This window comes from Gossypium hirsutum, chromosome D09, assembly GCF_007990345.1.
Source record: "Gossypium hirsutum isolate 1008001.06 chromosome D09, Gossypium_hirsutum_v2.1, whole genome shotgun sequence".
Lineage (NCBI taxonomy): Eukaryota > Viridiplantae > Streptophyta > Magnoliopsida > Malvales > Malvaceae > Gossypium > Gossypium hirsutum.
Window position 1 is genome coordinate 45980871 of NC_053445.1, and position 15251 is coordinate 45996121.

Here is a 15251-nt window from a genome sequence, read left to right on the forward strand (position 1 = left end):
AGGCCTTGGTTAAAGGCGAAGCCGTATATGTAATTTATTTTATGTAAAGAAATTGCTTTCTAGTTGGTTTTCTAATGAAATTGAATTCGATCAATGCCTCTTTTTTGCATTCATCTCATACATTTGCATTACATCTATAAAATGACCCTAATAAAATTAAATTATGACAGTTACTCTGGAAACCAACAAACATTTAATCAAATATCACACGGTACTCGTCGCCAAACAAAAGCAATGGATCAAAGGATGGAAAGTTGAACAGTTGCACGAGAGATCAAATCAGATGCATGACGACTGGAAAAATCCAGCAGGACATGTAGAATCCAGAACACTGTGATGAACCAATAAAGCAGTTATGCTGGAGGAAATAACAAGGAAAGATCCCGTAGCGTGCGGGGAAGATCACGATGACCCATTTATCCTCCAGGTTTCACCCCAACTAACATTCAAGCACAACCAGAGGTACCCACAGAGGGTACCGGTTACCATTAGACCTCAATATCTGGCTGGTGCCTCGGTACCATTGCATTTTCAAATGGGCTCGGGTTCTAATCCCGGGGATAATCCCACTAATCCTGTGGTCCCGGACCTCGATGATGTGGCAGAAACAGAAAAAACAAGAATGAACCTACCAAAACAACTAGAAGACCGATGTAGATGGTTAGAGGAAAAATTAGAGTCATGGAAAACATCGACTATCATCGCGGGGTTGACGCCAACGATCTGAGTTTGGTCCCTGATTAGTATCCCACTAAGTTCAAATGTCGGAATTCGAAAATATAATGGGATAGTTGTCCTGAAGCTCATATAACTATGTTCTGTCGAAGATGACAGGATACGTCAACAACGATCAGCTGTTAATCCACTGCTTCCAGGATAGTTTGATCGGATCTGCAGCCAAATGGTACAACCAACTGAGTCGTGCTAAAGTTAGTTCATGGAGAGACTTGGCGCAAGCTTTATGAAGCAATACAGTCATGTAACGGATATAACACCCGATCGAATTACGTTACAAAACATGGAGAAAAAGCCTAGCGAGAATTTCAGGCAGTACGCCCAACGATGGAGAGAAGTGGCAACACAAGTCCAGCCACCCCTTTGGAAAAGAGGTCACCATGTTGTTTATCAACACTTTGAAAGCCCCGTTCATCAACCACATGTGGGGAGTGCTACCAAGAGCTTCTCGGATATGGTAATGTCGGTGAAATGATGAGAACGCGGTAAGGAGCGTAAGTGACACGAAATTCAAGACCAGCCCAAGAAAAAGAGGCGAAGTAAAAAGCACATATACAAGAGCCATTCAAACGATATGTTGGCCCCAAAATGATAACCACTAGTCACCAACCCTCGAGGCAGGAACAATACAAGCCATCACAAGGACTAACACAGAGAGACTTCAATCACGCCCATTCCAATAACATACGGGGAACTGTATCAGAAGTTATTGATGCACACATAGTATCTCCATTTTATCTCGAGCCCATGCAACATCCATATCCAAATGGTATGACACGAATGCCCAATGTGAATACCATGCAGGATACCAGGACACTCAATCGAGAACTGCACGGGGTTTAAAAAGGCGGTGGAAAGGTTCATTAAGATGGGGATTGTGAAGTTTGACAACCCATTAGGACCCAACGTAGCAGCGAATCCGTACCCAACCATGCTGATAAAGGGGTAAACGCAATAATCGAAGGTGAGGAAAGAGAATCAAAACCGACATTGCAGAGATAAAACCCTACTGAGTTGGGTCTGGAGACAAATGATAAAAGGAGGTCTCATCAAACAAGATTCAAAAGAAAGGCCCGAAGGAACGAAGACGTACTGCGAGTTTCATGCTGAAGAAGACCATGACATTCAAAACTGCACTGAATTCAAGGCCATGGTGCAAAATCTGATGAACAACAAAGAGCTAGAATTTTATGAAGAGATCAAAGGACTTGAAAATGGAGAAGTTTATGCCTCGGAGGAGGGGCCTACGGGAAAGGCCCCAAATCACCCAGTGGTGATTATTTCAAGGCCAACGAGTACAAGATCTGGAATACAACTGGCACCAAGGGTCATAATCCAAAAACCTGTAGCCTTTCCTTACAAGGATAGCAAAAAGGTTCCTTGGAATTACGACTGCAATGTGATGATCACGGGAGAGGAGAACCCGATAAATGCTTCAGAAGAGGCTAATGACGCAGGTTTCTATACGCGTAGTGGAAAACGTTACGACCTGGGAAATACAAAAAGGGAACTTATAAAGGAAAAGCCTTGGCGGTTGAACAAGATAAAACGAAGACGACCGGAATTGAACCGCAAATTAACACACCGGTGACTGAAAATGAGGCTAGAGAATTCCTAAAATTCTTGAAGCATAGCGAGTATAGCGTGGTGGAACAATTGCATAAGCAACCCGCTCGCATCTCAGTGCTCGAGTTACTTCTAAGTTCAGAGATACATCGTAATGCGTTGGTAAAAGTGCTAAATGAGACTTATGTCGCTAAAGATATCTCAGTGAACAAATTGGATTGCCTGGTTAACAATATAAATACCGATAACTTCATCTTCTTCAACGATGATGAGATCCCGCCAGGTGGTATGGGATCTACCAAGGCCTTGCACATCACTGCCCGTTGCAAGGGGTGTATACTACCGGCGGTACTCGTGGACAATGGATCGGCCCTGAATGTTTTACCCCTGTCCACATTAAACAGGTTACCTGTGGATAGTTCTCACATGAAATCATGCCAAAATATAGTGAGAGCATTTGATGGCACTGAGAGAAAAGTGATGGGGAGAATCGAGATACCTCTATTGATTGGTCCAAATACATACGAGGTGGACTTTTTGGTAATGGATATTAAACCATCTTACAATTGCCTATTGGGGAGGCCTTGGATCCATTCTGCAGGAGCTGTACCATCGTCACTTCACCAAAAGTTAAAGTTGGTGATAGAGGGTAGATTGGTAACTATAGGTGCAGAAGAAGACATCATTGCATCAGTCACCGATGATATGCCATACATAGAGGCTGATAGTGAAGCGATAGAATGTTCATTCCGATCATTGGAATTCGCAAATGCCACATTTGTCATCGAGATGAGCAAAATCCCAGAGCCTAAGATATCCAAAGCTACGTCAATGAGCTTACAGCTAACGATGGGAAATGGAGCATTGCCTGGAAGAGGATTGGGAAAATACCTCCAGGGAAGGGTTGGAGTACCGATCCTAGTTAATAAACAGGACCGTTACGGTTTGGGATATAAGCCTAATGCGAGGGAAATGAGGAAAGAGATGGAGAAAAAGCAAGAAAAGAGAAGAGCACATTTGGGCGGGATAGAAGTCAAGTGGGGACCGATAACCTTTCCCCATATATCTAAGACTTTTGTTTCAAGGGGAATTGTCTACCCTGAAGAGAAGGATGAGGTTACAGAAGGAAGGATTGAGAGGTTGGACACCAATGCCATATCCGCGGAAGAAAGGGTGGAAAGGAATTTATCGGGCATTCGTCCTTACGAACCTGGAAGTGTTTTGAATAACTGGACTGCAGAAGAGATCCCTGTAACATTTAGAACTAATTCAGAGTAATATTCAGAACACTTGTTGCCCTAAGCCTGGGGGTGATAAGAATCTTTTGTAAAAGGCACATGTCCAAAATCTAATTTCAGTGAAAACTTATCATTCAGTTTCATCTTGAGCAAATATTCTTTCATTCTTTTCATTCCCTTTATAATCATAGTATGCATACAAGTATTCTTAGATTCTTTTATTTGGGCCTCCATTTGTTCCAATAACAGGTCTTCAGATATCAACGAGATGAGCGACTCTGTTACTAATTCAGAGTCTCTATTTGAGCAAGACATGAGTATAGATAATCCTCAAGATTTTGAAGGTGACCAAGACAGCGTTTTATCTCCGGATTTGTTAAGAATGATGGAAGAAGAAGAAAAACAAATTCTACCCTATAAGGAATCAGTAGAAGTCGTGATCTTAGAAGAGGGCAGAGAGGTAAAAGTTGGCGCTTGCATTGCCAAGGAAACAAGGCGAGACCTTGTTGAGTTGCTTCAAGAGTTTAAAGATGTCTTCGCATGGTCCTACCAAGATATGCCAGGTTTAACTACTGATATCGTGGTGCACCGATTGCCTATAAAGGAAGAATGCAAGCCAGTCCAACAAAAGCTTCGAAGGATGAGGCCTGATGTCTTGCTAAAAATAAAGGAAGAAGTCAAGAAGCAATTTGATGCTGGTTTCTTACAGGTGGTCAAGTACTCAGAATGGGTAGCCAATATAGTCCCTGTTCCTAAGAAAGATGGGAAGGTGCGAATGTGTGTGGACTACAGAGACTTGAACAAAGCCAGCCCAAAAGATAATTTCCCACTACCTCATATCGATACCTTGGTAGACAACACGGCCGGATACTCACTGTTCTCTTTCATGTATGGTTTCTCCGGGTACAACCAAATTAAGATGCTTTCTGAAGACAGGGAGAAGACCACATTCATAACGATGTGGGGGACTTTTTGTTATAAAGTGATGCCTTTTGGATTGAAAAATGCGGGAGCAACGTATCAGAGAGCCATGGTAGCATTATTCCATGATATGATGCATAAAGAGATAGAAGTTTATGTTGATGACATGATCGCAAAATCCAGAACAGAAAAGGAACACGTGCAAGTTCTGAGAAAACTGTTTCTGAGGTTAAGGAAGTTCCAGCTAAAACTTAACCCAGCCAAGTGTACTTTTGGGGCTAGATCAGGAAAACTGCTAGGATTCTTAGTCAGCGAAAAGGGAATTGAAATTGACCCAGACAAAGTTAAGGCCATACAAGAATTACCTCCGCCAAGTACTCAAAAAGAAGTTCGGGGTTTCCTAGGAAGACTGAATTACATCGCTCGATTCATTTCACAATTAACTGAGAAATGTGACCCCATATTCCGCCTTCTTAGGAAACACAATCCAGGTGTATGGGATGAGGAGTGCCAGGAAACTTTCGAAAGAGTTAAACATTACTTGTCCAACGCCCCAGTACTGATGCCACCTTGCCCTGACAAACCACTGATACTATACTTGGCAGTATTTGAGAATTCCATGGGGTGCGTGCTCGGCCAACATGATGAGTCAGGACGAAAAGAAAGAGCGATCTATTATCTCAGTAAGAAGTTCACTGAATGCGAAACGAGATATTCGCCAATTGAAAAATTATGTTGCGCATTGGTTTGGACTACTCGGAGATTGAGACAATACATGTTGTACCATACGACTTGGTTAATCTCAAAGTTAGATCCTCTGAAATACATGATGGAGTCAACTGCTCTAAACGGAAGGATGGCCCGATGGCAAATTCTACTATTTGAATTTGACATAACCTATGTGAATCAAAAGGCTGTAAAAGGGAGCGCGATAGCCGATTTTCTAGCAAGTAGAGCCCTGGACGATTATGAGCCTTTGAACTTTGACTTCCCAAATGAGGATCTGATGTATGTGGCAACTACTGAAGCAAGCACACAAGAAGGCAATACTTGGAAATTAAATTTTGACGGAGCCTCAAATGCCATGGGCAACGGGATTGGGGCAGTCTTGGTATCTCCAAACGGTGATCATTATCCTTTCACTAGTAAACTAGATTTTGATTGCACAAATAACATGGCGGAATATGAAGCATGTATCATGGAAATCCGCGCGGCTATGGAACGCAAAATCAAGGTACTTGAGGTATATGGGGATTCGGCATTGGTAATTTATCAGCTCAAAGGCGAATGGGAAACAAGAGACCCTAAGTTGATTAGTTACCGAAGGATAGTCCTAGAATTGATTGAGGAGTTTGACGACATCACTTTTTGTTACCTCCCACGAGACGAGAATCAGATGGCCGACGCTTTAGCTACATTGGCTTCCATGATCAAAGTAAATAGACCAGAGGATGTGAAGCCTATCCAAATGAGCATTTATGATGCTCCAGCCCACTGTTGTAATATTGACGAGGAAGAAGAAAAGGACGACAACCCTTGGTATCAGGACATATTGCGATACGTGAAAAATTGTGAATACCCAAGCCAAGCAACTGAGAATGACAAGAGAATGTTGAGGAGGCTGGCCAGTGGTTACGTCTTAGATGGAGAAATCCTGTACAAAAGAGGAAAAGATCAGGTGCTGTTAAGATGTGTAGACGCTGTGGAGGCCAAGCAGATCTTGGAAGAAGTCCATGATGGTATTTGTGGAACACACGCTAACGGTTTCACAATGGCCAGACAGATCATGAGATTTGGATATTATTGGTCTACCATGGAAGGAGACTGCATCAAGTATGCTAAGAAGTGCCATAAATGCCAGATTTACGGAGACAAAATTCATGTGCCTCCATCACCTCTTCACGTCATGACTTCCCCATGGCCTTTCTCCATGTGGGGCATGGACGTCATTGGGCCGATATCGCCAAAGGCTTCAAACGGACATCGTTTCATTTTTGTAGTGATTGACTACTTTACTAAGTGGGTAGAGGCTACTTCTTACGCCAACATCACAAAGACAGCTGTCAGCAAGTTTTTAAAGAAGGAAATCATATGTCGGTATGGAATGGCTGAAAGGATCATATCAGACAACGCATTAAATTTGAATAATAGCACGATAGCAGAGGTTTGTAATCAATTCAAGATCAAGCACCACAACTCATCGCCATATCGTCCGAAGATGAATGGTGCGGTGGAGGCAGCCAATAAAAATATCAAAAAGATTGTGGGGAAAATGACTGAGACCTATAGAGATTGGCACGAGAAGTTGCCATTCGCCCTCTATGCTTATCGAACGTCCGTCAAGACTTCTACCGGGGCAACACCATTCTCTTTGGTTTATGGAATGGAGGCAGTGCTACCAATTGAGGTTGAAATTCCCTCTCTCCGAGTTTTTTCAGAACTAAAGTTAGACGAAGCAGAATGGGTCCAAGCCCGATATGATCAGCTGAACTTGATTGAAGAAAGGAGGTTAAGGGCTATCCGTCATGGTCAAATGTACCAGAAACGAATGATACGAGCTTACAATAAGAAAGTTCGTCCTAGAAACTTCCATGAAGGGGACTTGGTACTGAAGAAGATCCTTCCCATACAAAAGGACTTCAGAGGAAAGTGGATGCCAAACTGGGAGGGACCTTATGTAGTAAAAAAGGCCTTTTCAGGAGGGGCATTAATTTTAACTGGGATGGATGGCAAAAGCTTGCCCAATCCTGTGAATTCGGATTCAGTGAAGAGGTACTTTGCCTAAAAAAAAAAAAAAAGGGAGAGGCCAAGGCGAAAACCCGCAAAGGGCACCTTGAGACCAAAGGGGCTTTGAATTGAAAACCCAGGAATGGACAATTCGAATTTTCGATCAAAGGTGAGGCATAGAGTAGTTTTGTCTTCTCCGAATTAACAAGAAGGAGAGATGCTACATCTTGGGGCATCAACAAAGTCTTTTAGGATTTCTAAACACAGAGTTTGTGCAGAGGAGCTCATGCTGCGATATCTGGGGCACCTGTTTTTTATCTTATTTACATCTTAGCAAAATTTGCTATTTGTTCATTTAGAGCTCTGCTCTCAATAAAATTTCATCTTATTCATTGTGATAATCTTTTTCATCATATCTCAGCAAAGTTTGCTATCTTGATTGATTTATTCATTTCGAGCTTTGCTCTCAGCAAAATTTTATTTTGTACATTTTAATAATCTTTCAAGCATTTTTCTTTGAAATAACGATTAATGGATTGACAATACACATGCAGAAGGAGTTCTGCATATTACTCTGAAAGTTTCTAAATAACACGAGGACCTGAAACAGGACTATTGTTTAGAGCTGACCAAACTTAAGGGTTAGAAGCATTGGAGAAAGAATAGTCTAAATTGCATCTATTTCTTTAGGTTTTCTGTCAAAGGTACTGGCTGAACAAGAAGGCATCAGTGATAGAACCTTGATGAACAATGAGGAATGACAACCTAAGCATTAAAAATGGATCATTCTCATGACATTCTACAAATATAATACATACACATCTAGTTAGGAGCATTTGATTCATTCTGATCATGTCATCCTAAACACTAGGCGTAAATAGGTCCTATCTTCCTATATTGGTAGGAAGTGGATCAAAGATGCAGATCTTGTCTTCCCATATTGGTGGCGAAGTAGATCGCAGAAAGCAGATCTTGTCTTCTTGTATTGGCGTGAAGTAGATCGAAGGTAGCAGATCCTATCTTCCTATATTGGTAGGAAGTGGATCGAAGATGCAGATCTTGTCTTCCCATATTGGTGGCGAAGTAGATCGAAGAAAGCAGATCTTGTCTTCATGTATCGGCGTGAAGTAGATCGAAGGTAGCAGATCCTATCTTCCTATATTGGTAGGAAGTGGATCGAAGATGCAGATCTTGTCTTCCCATATTGGTGGCGAAGTAGATTGCAGAAAGCAGATCTTGTCTTCATGTATTGGCGTGAAGTAGATCAAAGGTAGCAGATCCGGTCTTCCTATATTGGTAGGAAGTGGATTGACGATGCAGATCTTGTCTTCCCATACTGGTGGCGAAGTAGATCGAAGAAAGCAGATCTTATCTTCATGTATTTGGCGTGAAGTAGATCAAAGATTACAGATCTTGCCTTCCTGTATTTGGCAGCGAAGAAGATCGAAGATGGCAGATTTTACCTCCCTGATTACAGTGGAGTACATTGAAGCTGGTAGTTCTATCTCCCTGGACAACAGTGGAATAGATCGAAGAAAACAACATTCAGTCTTATCTCCCTAAGCAGTAGTGGAGCAGACTAAAAACACAAATCTCATCCCCATGGAGTCGTAGCAGAGTAGATTGAAGCTACAAGGCGTATCTGAAGTTGCAGTAGAGCGGATCGAAGCAACAAGACGTAGCAGACTGGAATAAGGCTACTTGAAGAAGATGAGCACCAAAAAGTCAAGACTCGGCAAGACCGGGCAAAATTAGCCCTTTTAATGTCTTTGCTCTATTCTCGTTACGCGAAAATGAGCAAAGAGGGGCAGCTGTACGAGCCCATTTTGCCCGGGCCCATACCAGCAAACCAACCCAAACAAACTAGACTAGTAAAACACTTCTCGTCCATTACAACAAAAATTAACCCAAAAATGCCCAAACCCAAATTCAAGCCCAAACCTAATAGCCCATAACAAACTTTCAGCAACAGCAAACCCTAGCCCCAACTGCCCATGAGCGCCGCATGTGTGCCGCTCCACCTCCTCGTCCACCACGCCCCACGCGTCTGACACTCCCACCTGCTCCACCGTGCCCACCACCTGCAACAGAGACAGAAACAACAGCAAAAGGAAGCATGCGAGGAATGGGGCAAAGAATAAACAAAACAGAAACAAAAAAAAAGAGAAATGAGTGTTTATAGATCGGCTTTAAAAAGCCAAAATCAAGAACGAAAAGGGGACTTTTTTTTTCTCTCTTCGGGGATTTTCCTTTCATTTTCAGTTGTAATATTACTTAAGAATACAAGAGTAAAAGCAGATTCAAGCAAGAAAAACACCCGAAAAGGCAGTCAGATCTAAGGTTTCTTTTATTTTTTTTATTTGTTCAAAAACTCATCTATTATATACCTATACATAGCATAAATTCATAAAAAAGAGTTAACAAAAAAAATAAAAAAATTTTACCTTTCCGGCCACCGCGTGCGGTGGCCGGCGCCGGCGCCGGCGAGCCTCCGGTGGCCGTCCGGTGACCCCCCCTTGCCGGAAATCGCTCCGAGTTCCCCTCTCCTCTCTCCCTTTTTCTTTTTTTTTCCCTCAGCTTTACAAATGATTTTTTTTGAAATTTTTTTGACTTTTATAGGGGGTCAAAACGCACCGTTTTGGACCCCCGGTTTAAATAAATGAAACGACGTCGTTTTGAACACGGGTCGGGTCGACCCGACCCGCACCAGGGAGGATCCGCGTGTTTTTCTTTGGAAGGGCTAATTGCACTTTTAGCCCTTCCGCCTTTCTGGGAGTTTACAATCAAAGTTTTTTTATTTTTAATTTGGCTCCATGGTTTTGCCCTGAATTCGTTCTGGTCCCCCATGCCGCGCAACGTTTTAATACTCGGGTTTATTGCGCTTTTGACCCTCCAAGTCGCACGCGTGTTACAATTAAGTCCCTTTTCTCTGTTTTCATTTTAAATTGGCCCTACAACTTTGTTTTTAATTCAATTTTAATCCTTTTTTTCGTTTATTTTTGTATCTTTATTAAATATCCTTATTATTTTTATATTATTATTATTATTAGTATTACTATTATTATAATTATGTACTAGTGTATATTTTATTACGTACGTGTAAACACATATTTTTTCGTATTTAACATTTTTTATTTCACTTTATTTTAATATTTTATTAATTTTATGTTCGTTTCTTTTATATTCCAATGTTATTATTATCATTATTATTATTATTATTAGTTTACGCTTTGTTATATATTTATATATTTATAATATGTATATATACGTACTTATACATACTTAAATATATTTTTCACATTTCATAATTCTTATATACTTACATATATTTATGCATATTTTACATCATATACATACTTATATATTTTATACTCTTAAAAATGCTTTTTGTATATTTCACATATTTTATAATTCACATACATATATTTCATATTATCACGATTTGTAAATATATAAATACACATTTACATTTTTTATAATATTTACCGATTATATATATATATGTACATACTTATCTATGTTTTCATATTCTGTAATATATATATATTTCTTATTTCATGGCTTTAAATTATACATGCATATATATATATATATTTACATAATTGTATTTATTGTCGTCATTGTTATTTGTTAGTTTATTTATCCATGTACACTTGTGCTTTTTCTAAAATGTTAGTTCTATTTATTTATTTGTATGCTTTGTTTATGTAATCGCCTCGTCATTTCATTTTGCCTGTTGCATTGTTGTTACTCAGTTTACTTTGCTCACCTTGTCGTATTCGTTATTGTTTTGACAAGCATTGACACTAAACACCAAAAAGAAAATTTTTCTAAATAAGGCAATATTTCGCGTTTGGAAACTCGAGAAAACGTGCCCTAACGTGCTGGGTTTCGATTTCTCGTTTGACTAAATAGCCAAATATCCTCTTAAAGCTTCAAAGTATGGTTTCATTAAACTATAAGGTGATCTTGGTTTCGATGGTTTAGAGTATCGTGTCCTAACGTGCTGGATGTGATATTCCTTCGGAACAAGAGAATCTTATGTTTCAATTCACGATATCAGATTTTCTTTTAAGGATCGTATTTTTTAAAACTTTTCAAATTTTCAATTTTCGACACTAATACACTAATTAATCAACTAGGTACCAATTTTGGGCGTATCGAGGGTGCTAATCCTTCCTCGTGCGTAACCGGCTCCCGAACTCATTTTTCTGAATTTCGTAGACCAAAATCGTTGTTTTAATAAAATTAAATCATTTATTAAAAACAACTACTTTTTGAGGTGACCCGATCACACCTCGTCAAAAAGGATTGGTGGCGACCCCGTTTTCATCCTAAAAAAATGGTGTCAACAGATGTCATTTTTGCATATTAAGTGATTGTATGTGTAATGGTGGATGTGCTTTCTTGTGTTAGCGAACTGTAAAGATCGAAATGATTAAACCTTCCTTGTTTAAACCTCACTCTGACATCTATTATCCTGACGAATATGGCATCAAGTTCTTTGAGACTGTATGTAATTTTTACTGCAGATGCTGTAGTTACTTTTGTAGTTGATCTTTCTATATGCTTAAGAGCTACTCTATCTTGCAGAGTGCAAAAACGAACTTAAATGTCGAGGAGGTTTTCTTTTCAATAGCCAGGGATATCAAGCAAAGACTTGCTGACACTGATTCAAAGGCTGAGGTATGGATTCTTTTGCTCGAACTATCAACTTTTCTCGTAACATATATGCATTTTTTTGATAATTGTGCAAATCCTTTTCTTTAACACACGCCTTTTGTGATAATTATTCTAATTAATTTACATATATCGTTATCTTTTTATTAACTTTTTGTGGGTCTTTACAGCCACAGGCAATCAAAATTAACCAACAAGACCAGGGAGCTAGGCCTGCGGCAGCTGCTCAAAAATCATCTTGCTGTGGAGCTTGAACAAACTACATAGCGGATGAGATCTGAAGAGTGCATTTTCTTCTATATGGTGCCATTTTGATCCTGGGAAAACTAATTTGTTTATATTCTCCTGCATATCATTATTTTACAGCTGCTACTGTCTGGTGTGAAATGTTATTAGATCTTGGTATTTTGCAATATTAATTATATTAGATTATTTGTTTAAATAACGTGCTTGAAGGCAAATCTGCCTACCATTTTGATGTTTGGAATTTGAAACTAAGAACAACCCTGGTAAATTGGTGAACCACATGACATCGTGCCAGGAATTGGAGCATAATTGAATCAATAGATTTGTGAAGTTTATGTCTACAAATTGAAAGGATCGTGTTCAAGCTAATCCTTTACGTCTCCTCTTCTCTGAACAGAGTTAAAACTCAGATTAGGATCAATTGATTACCCTGTTCCTGTTCGATAGATAGGTAAGAATAAGCCTTGGACCCAAGTAAACTCGCTCAGGCTCGATTGATTTATGCCCTTAACCGTGGTTATCCCAAATATACATTGTTAATGATGATGGGATTGAGGAGGATGGTAGGCTCCTTGGCCTAGGTAACATTTAACATTGCACTGATGGGATGGAATGTACTTTGTTATACTGCATTGCCTAATCACCTGGAAATGCTGCTTTAGTTTTTTGGTAGGTAGCATCATTATTTGTTACAACGCACTACTAAGTTTACAAAGACGTATTTCTGATATCACAAACAATTGGGGCATTTGGATGAGTCGTGTTGTCATGTTTATCTTGATTTGTTTCAACTGCTATATATTTTTATTCCTCAACTTGCTCTATAAAGCTTACCAGAATCCAAATTGATTAGTTGGTAATTATTAGCCAATACTGGGAATAATCACAACTCTGAGTCAAATTGATGAACAGGCGATGCCACTATATCCGAATTGGACATTCACGATTGTTATATTTATCTAGAATGAATCACAATTAAAATGACTTTGTTGCTGTAGTGCTGAATCAGAACAATGATGAAATAATGGTTATGGCATCACAGGGTATGTCAGGCAGCTCTTCCCCCCCCCCCCCCGCCCTCTTTTTATCTCTGGTTTCTGAGGTATCTTTTTCGTCTCCTTTACGACCACAGGTCTAATCTTCTTTATTGACCAGAAAAAAGAAAAGAAGAGTCTAATATTCTTTCACTATAAATTCATTAGGGTTTAAGTGGCAGTCAAGTCGCAGCATAAATCACGAGAGAGAGGGTTTCCACCCATCAGACCCACATTTCATTAAAAGCACAAATGTTAGTGCGAATGCATGCAGAAATGGCGCAATGAAACAAACGTGCAGCAAGTGGGAGCGTAAGCCATGAAACGGAGAGGACAATAAGGCTTTCATTTTTTCACCATGGAATGGTCTTCCTTCCTCTGAAGAATTCAAGAAAACAACTGAACAATAAAGCTGAAGAAAGATATCTGATAAGAGATTTTCATGTTGGAATAAAAGAAAAGAATAAATCTTAACCTTCCTTTAGCTTACCAATAATGGAGCTTGATTTTTCAATAGAAAGCAATTTCGTCCTATCCGCTCTCCTTTTTGTGATTAGTGGAATATGCATAAGCAAAAACAAAAATGCCTCAACTTAGACTCATCTATGGGCTACACAAATAAATTACCCGATGCATAAAAGAATAAAGTGGTGTTCATCTTCTAACACTATTTCACTTTTTACAAAACATGCGGCAACAGTCTGGCCGCTCCACAAAATTTTTATTTTTTTAAATAAACATTAATGCTTAGCAACAACCCTCCATAAATTATTGTATAATATAATTAAATTTAAAACTATTAAAATATCAACTTAATAAATTTAAGTTTTAAACACATAAAATTTTTCATAAAACCAATCATATTATTAAAGTATTAAACCAACAACAATTCATAGAAATTAAATTTTTATATCGATGCCGATTGAGTTTTAGTTTGACAGGTATCAGTATTGTTGTTAGTGTAAGAAGACGAGGGTTTAAGTGCGCTGAAGCGCATTATCCTTCTAGAGGTTGGGTTGGAGAGGGGCTATAAGTAATTCTAGATATTATATATAAAAAAGAACAGATATAATAACAAATAATTTAGTTAGCGTCTTTTCACTATTCGCAATTTTAGTATGTAGTTAGAGAGATAAAATATAATATTATTAAAGAAAAATTATTTTAAGTGCCTTTTTATGATATAAGAATACAATATGTGAAATACGAGTTGAACATAAATACAAGGTTAATACAAATTTTGTTCAAAATTATTAAATTTTTAACCAATGTTCAAGATATTCATTACAATAAAACAATCAACCCTAATTTCTTTAGAGATTTATATAATTAACTTTTAAAAATTATTACTCAGAAATTTCATGCAAGATCAACCTCTCAAAATTATTGAATTAATAAAAATTTAATTTTAATTTACATAAAATTCTTAATTTATCACAAGAAAGTCACAGTGCTAATTTTGTAACGGTTAACCAATCAAGCTTTAAAAAAATTACGAAATTAGAAAAATGTAATAAAAGATTAGCCACATTTCTTATAAAAATTTTTGTGTGAAGAAGAGGATAGATTTGAGAGAAAAGTAATAATATTGAAAGAAAAAAAAATTTTAATAAGTGGAGAGAGATAATTTTATTTTTATATAAATTAATTTGGTGAATTGACCCACAACTTCCGATGTGGGATCCCCATTACAATCATAATTGTTCAAGAGCCTCCAATGGAGCTATTGATTGAGCTAAATGAGAATTATATTTTTGGCGGTGTTAATCAAAATTCAGTAGCGAGCTAAGCATGGGTGTTGGGACCTAAAATATCTCTTTTAATCAACCCAACACATGCCAAATATATGCAAGTGAAAGTTGGACAAAGATAAACTCGTGTAAGTAATGAAAGGTAAAATAAAGAAAAAATTGAAAAGATTAAGAAAAGTAAAATAAAGAAGAAATTGAAAAGATCAAACACAAATTTTACATGAAATTTTTTTTTTTGAAGAGGATAAAAAATTACGGGTAAAAAGAAATTTCACAAATAAGAGAAAAATATAAGAGGGGGAGAATCAAAACTAAGAAAAATCAAAACCCTGAAAGAAAAAAGCCTTCAAACT

At 38.4% G+C, this 15251-nt stretch overlaps 1 protein-coding gene across 1 annotated transcript in view; it reads left to right on the forward strand.

Annotated features, from left to right (window-relative positions):
• LOC107891025 (ras-related protein RABE1a) overlaps positions 1-12309 on the forward strand; it is a 25512-nt gene extending 13203 nt beyond the window's left edge. Inside the window, exon 9 of the mRNA XM_041100966.1 lies at positions 12038-12309. Within this exon, the coding sequence (XP_040956900.1) occupies positions 12038-12121 (84 nt within the window). The 3' untranslated portion in view covers positions 12122-12309. The remainder of the gene's footprint in view (positions 1-12037) is intronic.
• The last annotated feature ends 2942 nt before the right edge of the window (positions 12310-15251 follow it).